The sequence below is a fragment of the Salvelinus alpinus genome, chromosome 10 (assembly GCF_045679555.1).
Source record: "Salvelinus alpinus chromosome 10, SLU_Salpinus.1, whole genome shotgun sequence".
Lineage (NCBI taxonomy): Eukaryota > Metazoa > Chordata > Actinopteri > Salmoniformes > Salmonidae > Salvelinus > Salvelinus alpinus.
This window is the reverse complement of record NC_092095.1, coordinates 81,813,753-81,821,912: the sequence shown is the minus strand read 5'-3', so window position 1 is coordinate 81,821,912 and position 8,160 is coordinate 81,813,753. Positions and strand designations below refer to the sequence as shown.

Here is an 8,160-nt window from a genome sequence, read left to right as displayed (position 1 = left end):
AACCTGTAGAGCCCATTAATCTGTAGAACCCATTAATCTGTAGAACCCATTAATCTGTAGAACCCATTAATCTGTAGAACCCATTAATCTGTAGAGCCCATTAATCTGTAGAGCCCATTAATCTGTAGAAACCATTAATCTGTAGAGCCCATTAATTAATCTGTAGAACCCATTAATCTGTAGAGCCCATTAATCTGTAGAGCCCATTAATCTGTAGAGCCCATTAATCTGTAGAACCCATTAACCTGTAGAGCCCATTAATCTGTAGAACCCATTAATCTGTAGAACCCATTAATCTGTAGAACCCATTAACCTGTAGAGCCCATTAATCTGTAGAGACCATTAATCTGTAGAACCCATTAATCTGTAGAACCCATTGTTCTTTATGGTTGTCTGGGGTCTGGGGTCCGCTCACCAACCAATAATTCACTAAATGGGAAACCCAATCGAGACTCTGCATGCAGAACTCTGCCAAAATATCAAATAAACACCAAATAATGCATGCAGAGCAGAATCAGGCCGATACCCGCTAATTATCAACATCCAGAAAAGAGCTGTTAAATTCTACAACCACCTAAAAGGAAGTGATTCCCAAACCTTCCATAACAAAGCCATCACCTACAGAGAGATGAACCTGGAGAAGAGTCCCCTAAGCAAGCTGGTCCTGGGGCTCTGTTCACAAACACAAACAGACCCCACAAAGCCATCACCTACAGAGAGATGAACCTGGAGAAGAGTCCCCTAAGCAAGCTGGTCCTAGGGCTCTGTTCACAAACACAAACACACCCCACAGAGCCCCAGGACAGCAACACGATTAGACCCAACCAAATCATGAGAACTAAAAGATAATTACTTGACACACTGGAAAGACTCAACCAAAGAACAGAGCAAATTGGAATGTTATTTGTCCCTAAACAGAGAGTATACAGTGGCAGAATACCTGACCACTGTGACTGACCCAAATTTAAGGAAAGCTTTGACTATGTACAGACTCAGTGAGCATAGCCTTGCTATTGAGAAAGGCCGCCGTAGGCAGACCTGGCTCTCAAGAGAAGACAGGCTATGTGCACACTGCCCACAAAATGAGGTGGAAACTGAGCTGCACTTCCTAACCTCCTGCCCAATGTATGACCATATTAGAGACACATATTTCCCTCAGATTACACAGATCCACAACGAATTAGAAAACAAATCAGACTTTGGTAAACTCCCATATCTACTGGGTGAAACACCACAGTGTGACATCACAGCAGCAAGATCTGTGGCCTGTTGCCATGACAATGGGGAAACCAGTGGAACACAAACAACATTGTAAATACCACCAATATTTATCTGTTTATTTTATATATTTATCTGTTATTTATCTTCCCCTACTATTCATACTGCAACTATTTACACGTGATAAAATTATTGAAATGTCTATATTAAAAAAATTAAAAATTTTTTTTATGTGCAATATTTATTTATTGTTAAATTCTAATAGTTTGTTGTTGATGTTGTTTGTGTCTTTTCACTTTTGTTTATTGTTTATTTCACTTTCTTTGGAAATGTAAATACATGTTTTCCCATGCCAATAGAGGCCCACTGAATTGAGAGGAGGCCCACTGAATTGAGAGGAGGCCCCCTGAATTGAGAGGAGGCCCCCTGAATTGAGAGGAGGCCCACTGAATTGAGAGGAGGCCCACTGAATTGAGAGGAGGCCCACTGAATTGAGAGGAGGCCCACTGAAGGCCCACTGAATTGAGAGGAGGCCCACTGAATTGAGAGGAGGCCCACTAAAGGCCCCCTGAATTGAGAGGAGGCCCACTGAATTGAGAGGAGGCCCACTGAATTGAGAGGAGGCCCCCTGAATTGAGAGGAGGCCCACTGAATTGAGAGGAGGCCCACTGAATTGAGAGGAGGCCCACTGAATTGAGAGGAGGCCCACTGAATTGAGAGGAGGCCCCCTGAATTGAGAGGAGGCCCACTGAATTGAGAGGAGGCCCCCTGAATTGAGAGGAGGCCCACTGAATTGAGAGGAGGCCCCCTGAATTGAGAGGAGGCCCACTGAATTGAGAGGAGGCCCCCTGAATTGAGAGGAGGCCCACTGAATTGAGAGGAGGCCCACTGAATTGAGAGGAGGCCCACTGAATTGAGAGGAGGCCCACTGAAGGCCCACTGAATTGAGAGGAGGCCCACTGAATTGAGAGGAGGCCCACTGAATTGAGAGGAGGCCCACTGAATTGAGAGGAGAGTACACAGTCATTAGCCCTCTCTGGGTTTGATTACCTGGAACATCCAGGGGGACATCTAGGGGAGGAGGAGGAGGGAGAGAGGGACATGTTACAACCAGCAGTGTATAAACCTTCCTCAGGTCTCTGTCTCTAACTCCTGCAGTTGGTGTTTGGTAGGTGGTGTTTGGCAGTTGGTGTTTGGTAGCTGGTGTTTGGCAGTTGGTGTTTGGTAGGTGGTGTTTGGTAGGTGGTGTTTGGCAGTTGGTGTTTGGTAGTTGGTGTTTGGCAGTTGGTGTTTGGTAGCTGGTGTTTGGCAGTTGGTGTTTGGTAGGTGGTGTTTGGTAGGTGGTGTTTGGCAGTTGGTGTTTGGTAGTTGGTGTTTGGCAGTTGGTGTTTGGTAGGTGGTGTTTGGTAGCTGGTGTTTGGCAGTTGGTGTTTGGTAGGTGGTGTTTGGTAGGTGGTGTTTGGCAGTTGGTGTTTGGTAGTTGGTGTTTGGCAGTTGGTGTTTGGTAGGTGGTGTTTGGTAGGTGGTGTTTGGCAGTTGGTGTTTGGTAGTTGGTGTTTGGCAGTTGGTGTTTGGTAGGTGGTGTTTGGTAGGTGGTGTTTGGCAGTTGGTGTTTGGTAGCTGGTGTTTGGCAGTTGGTGTTTGGCAGTTGGTGTTTGGTAGCTGGTGTTTGGCAGTTGGTGTTTGGTAGGTGGTGTTTGGTAGGTGGTGTTTGGCAGTTGGTGTTTGGTAGTTGGTGTTTGGCAGTTGGTGTTTGGCAGTTGGTGTTTGGTAGTTGGTGTTTGGCAGTTGGTGTTTGGCAGTTGGTGTTTGGCAGTTGGTGTTTGGTAGTTGGTGTTTGGCAGTTGGTGTTTGGCAGTTGGTGTTTGGCAGTTGGTGTTTGGTCGTTGGTGTTTGGTAGTGGTAGTTGGTGTTTGGCAGTTGGTGTTTGGCAGTTGGTGTTGGCAGTTGGTGTTTGGTAGTTGGTGTTTGGCAGTTGATGTTTGGCAGCTGGTGTTTGGTAGTTGGTGTTTGGTAGTTGGTGTTTTGGCAGTTGGTGTTTGGCAGTTGATGTTTGGCGGTTTGTATTCTTACGTTCTTCATCTTGAATGACTCTTCCTCCAGTCTCTCTACAGCCAGGATGTTCTCTATAGGGATTCTGCAGAGAGCGCCCTCACCTGGAGAAAACAAGGTACTGCATCAGACACCAGAACAAACAGCTGTGTGTCTGTGTGTGTGTGTGTGTGTGTGTGCTCTGTGTCTGTGTGTGTGTGTGCTCTGTGTCTCTGTGTGTGTGTGTGTGTGTGTGTGTGTGTGTGTGTGTGTGTGTGTGTGTGTGTGTGTGTGTGTGTGTGTGTGTGTGTGTGTGTGTGTGTGTGTGTGTGTGTGTGTGTGTGTGTGTGTGTGTGCATACTGGAGAACAGTAGGCTGGATACACCTGGAAAAGATTCAATTAAAGACAACAACACACTGAGCACACTGACAGACCAGACATAGAACCAGCTCTGACAACCCGTAGACGAGCCCCCACAAACCCTCAGTCTTTACCTTTGGTTTTGTGGTAGGTAAACTCGTGGTTAGTGAGGCGAAACCATCTCTTCTTGAAGTTCTTCATCCCAAAACGTTTCCTCCCCTGGGCTCTCTTGATCATGAACCTGGAGAGAGGAAGGAAACGAGTGACTGACTGAAGGAGGGAGAGATCGACAGGAGAGATAATCAGACAGAGATAATCAGACAGAGATAATCAGACAGAGATGATCAGACAGAGATAATCAGACAGAGATAATCAGACAGAGATAATCAGACAGAGATGATCAGACAGAGATGATCAGACAGAGATAATCAGACAGAGATAATCAGACAGAGATGATCAGAGAGATAATCAGACAGAGATAATCAGACAGAGATAATCAGACAGAGATAATCAGACAGAGATGATCAGACAGAGATAATCAGACAGAGATAATCAGACAGAGACAATCAGACAGAGATAATCAGACAGAGATAATCAGACAGAGATAATCAGACAGAGATGATCAGACAGAGATGATCAGACAGAGATGATCAGACAGAGATGATCAGACAGAGATAATCAGACAGAGATAATCAGACAGAGATGATCAGACAGAGACGATCAGACAGAGACGATCAGACAGAGATGTCTTCAGAGAAACAAACGAGGTGAAGGACAGAGAGTAGTGAGTCTGGGGCCTGATCCAATAGTACCGTAGAGATACCAGGTTATGTAGGTTCAGTAGTGAGTCTGGGGCCTGATCCAATACTACTGTAGAGATACCAGGTTATATAGGTTCAGTAGTGAGTCTGGGGCCTGATCCAATACTACTGTAGAGATACCAGGTTATGTAGGTTCAGTAGTGAGTCTGGGGCCTGATCCAATACTACTGTAGAGATACCAGGTTATATAGGTTCAGTAGTGAGTCTGGGGCCTGATCCAATACTACTGTAGATATACCAGGTTATATAGGTTCAGTAGTGAGTCTGGGATCTGATCCAATACTACTGTAGAGATACCAGGTTATATAGGTTCAGTAGTGAGTCTGGGGCCTGATCCAATACTACTGTAGAGATACCAGGTTATATAGGTTCAGTAGTGAGTCTGGGGCCTGATCCAATACTACTGTAGAGATACCAGGTTATATAGGTTCAGTAGTGAGTCTGGGGCCTGATCCAATACTACTGTAGAGATACCAGGTTATATAGGTTCAGTAGTGAGTCTGGGGCCTGATCCAATACTACTGTAGAGATACCAGGTTATATAGGTTCAGTAGTGAGACTGGGGCCTGATCCAATACTACTGTAGAGATACCAGGTTATATAGGTTCAGTAGTGAGTCTGGGGCCTGATCCAATACTACTGTAGAGATACCAGGTTATATAGGATCAGTAGTGATTAGTTCCATCTCTTACCCCTAACCCCCTCAGTGTTACCCCCTGTGTTCTCTCTCTTACCCCTAACCCCCTCAGTGTTACCCCCTGTGTTCTCTCTCTTACCCCTAACCCCCTCAGTGTTACCCCCTGTGTTCTCTCTCTTACCCCTAACCCCCTCAGTGTTACCCCCTGTGTTCTCTCTCTTACCCCTAACCCCCTCAGTGTTACCCCCTGTGTTCTCTCTCTTACCCCTAACCCCCTCAGTGTTACCCCCTGTGTTCTCTCTCTCTTACCCCTAACCCCCTCAGTGTTACCCCCTGTGTTCTCTCTATCTTACCCCTAACCCCCTCAGTGTTACCCCCTGTGTTCTCTCTCTCTTACCCCTAACCCCCTCAGTGTTACCCCCTGTGTTCTCTCTCTCTTACCCCCTCAGTGTTAGCCCCTGTGTTCTCTCTCTCTTACCCCCTCAGTGTTACCCCCTGTGTTCTCTCTCTTACCCCTAACCCCCTCAGTGTTACCCCCTGTGTTCTCTCTCTTACCCCTCTTTCAGCATGATTGGAGTCTCGATACTCTTCTGGTCCCATCTCCCTGACGACGAGATTAGGTCCAGGAACTACAGACAGACAAACAGAGGGCGCATCTCAAATTTACATTTGACATTTTAGTCATTTTAGTAGACTCTCTTATCCAGAACGACTTACAATAGCAATTAGGGTTACGTGCCTTGCTCAAGGGCACATCGGCAGATTTTTCACCTAGTCATCTCGGGGATTCGAACCAGTGACCTTTCAGGCTACTGGCCCAACGCTCTTAAATCGCTAGGCTACCTATGCCAAGTCACACCCTATTCACTATGTAGTGCACTACTTCTGACCAGAGCCTAGGCAACATCACCTCCGCCATGCTGACTCTCAACACGGGGGCCCCCCAGGGGTGTGTGCTTAGCCCCCTCCTGTAACCCCTGTTTACCCACAATTCTGCACGACTCCAACTCCATCATCAAATTTGCTTGACGACACGACGTTGGTAGGACCTGCTCACCGACAGCGATGAGACAGCCTATAGGGAGGAGGTCAAGATCCTCAAGGTCCTCGGTGTTCGACATCACTGAGGACGTCACACCGCCGTCGACATCGGCTACACGACCTCTTCTCCCTCAGGAGGCTACACGACCTCTTCTCCCTCAGGAGGCTACACGACCTCTTCTCCCTCAGGAGGCTACACGACCTCTTCTCCCTCAGGAGGCTACACGACCTCTGACCCCTCAGGAGGCTACACGACCTCTTCTCCCTCAGGAGGCTACACGACCTCTTCTCCCTCAGGAGGCTACACGACCTCTGACCCCTCAGGAGGCTACACGACCTCTTCTCCCTCAGGAGGCTACACGACCTCTTCTCCCTCAGGAGGCTACACGACCTCTTCTCCCTCAGGAGGCTACACGACCTCTGACCCTTCAGGAGGCTACACGACCTCTTCTCCCTCAGGAGGCTACACGACCTCTTCTCCCTCAGGAGGCTACACGACCTCTTCTCCCTCAGGAGGCTACACGACCTCTTCTCCCTCAGGAGGCTACACGACCTCTTCTCCCTCAGGAGGCTACACGACCTCTTCTCCCTCAGGAGGCTACACGACCTCTTCTCCCTCAGGAGGCTACACGACCTCTTCTCCCTCAGGAGGCTACACGACCTCTGACCCCTCAGGAGGCTACACGACCTCTTCTCCCTCAGGAGGCTACACGACCTCTTCTCCCTCAGGAGGCTACACGACCTCTGACCCCTCAGGAGGCTACACGACCTCTTCTCCCTCAGGAGGCTACACGACCTCTTCTCCCTCAGGAGGCTACAACGACCTCTTCTCCCTCAGGAGGCTGAAACGATTTGGAAATGGCCACCGCAGATCCTTCGGGAAACTTTTACAGCTGCACCATCGAGAGCATCCTGACTGATTGTATCACCGTCTGGTATGGTAACTGCACCGCCCTCGACCCGGAAGGCCCTACAGAGAGTGGTGCGGACGGCCCAGCGCTGGGGGGTGAACTGGGGGTGAGCTGGGGGTGAACTCCCAGCCATCCAGGACGTACATGCCAGCCAGTGTCTGAAAAACTGCCAAAGACTCCAGCCAGCCGAGACATGGACTGCTCTCCATGCTCCTGTCCTGCAGGCGGGACCGGTGCATCAAGGTTCAGACAAACAGACTCCTAAACAGCTTCTATCCCCTGACCATAAGTCTGTTAAAATGGCTATCGACTTCCTCTCTCCCTCTCCCTCTCCCACAGACTATCCACCTTGACTGATCACCGGGGGCTGGTCAGTACCAGAACCTTAGACCTCTCATTCCGATCACCGGGAGCTGGTCAGTACCAGAACCTTAGACCTCTCATTCTGATCACCGGGGGCTGGTCAGTACCAGGACCTTAGACCTCTCATTCTGATCACTGGGGGCTGGTCAGTACCAGAACCTTAGACCTCTCATTCTGATCACTGGGGGCTGGTCAGTACCAGAACCTTAGACCTCTCATTCTGATCACTGGGGGCTGGTCAGTACCAGAACCTTAGACCTCTCATTCTGATCACTGGGGGCTGGTCAGTACCAGGACCTTAGAGCTCTCATTCTGATCACTGGGGGCTGGTCAGTACCAGAACCCTAGACCTCTCATTCTGATCCCTGGGGGCTGGTCAGTACCAGAACCTTAGACCTCTCATTCTGATCCCTGGGGGCTGGTCAGTACCAGAACCTTAGAGCCCTCATTCTGATCACTGGGGGCTGGTCAGTACCAGAACCTTAGAGCCCTCATTCTGATCCCTGGGGGGCTGGTCAGTACCAGAACCTTAGACCTCTCATTCTGATCCCTGGGGGCTGGTCAGTACCAGAACCTTAGAGCTCTCATTCTGATCACTGGGGGCTGGTCAGTACCAGAACCTTAGAGCTCTCATTCTGATCACTGGGGGGCTGGTCAGTACCAGAACCTTAGAGCTCTCATTCTGATCACTGGGGGGCTGGTCAGTACCAGAACCTTAGAGCTCTCATTCTGATCACTGGGGGGCTGGTCAGTACCAGAACCTTAGAGCTCTCATTC

General features: G+C 49.0%; 1 protein-coding gene across 1 annotated transcript in view; it reads right to left on the bottom strand.

Annotated features, from left to right (window-relative positions):
* The window catches only part of rasa3 (RAS p21 protein activator 3), a gene marked incomplete in the record, with an annotated part of 130,585 nt that overhangs the window by 10,113 nt on the left and 112,312 nt on the right, over positions 1 to 8,160 (bottom strand). The window contains 3 exon segments of the mRNA XM_071331001.1: positions 3,292 to 3,374; positions 3,745 to 3,851; positions 5,624 to 5,697. Of these exon segments, the coding sequence (XP_071187102.1) occupies positions 3,292 to 3,374; positions 3,745 to 3,851; positions 5,624 to 5,697 (264 nt within the window).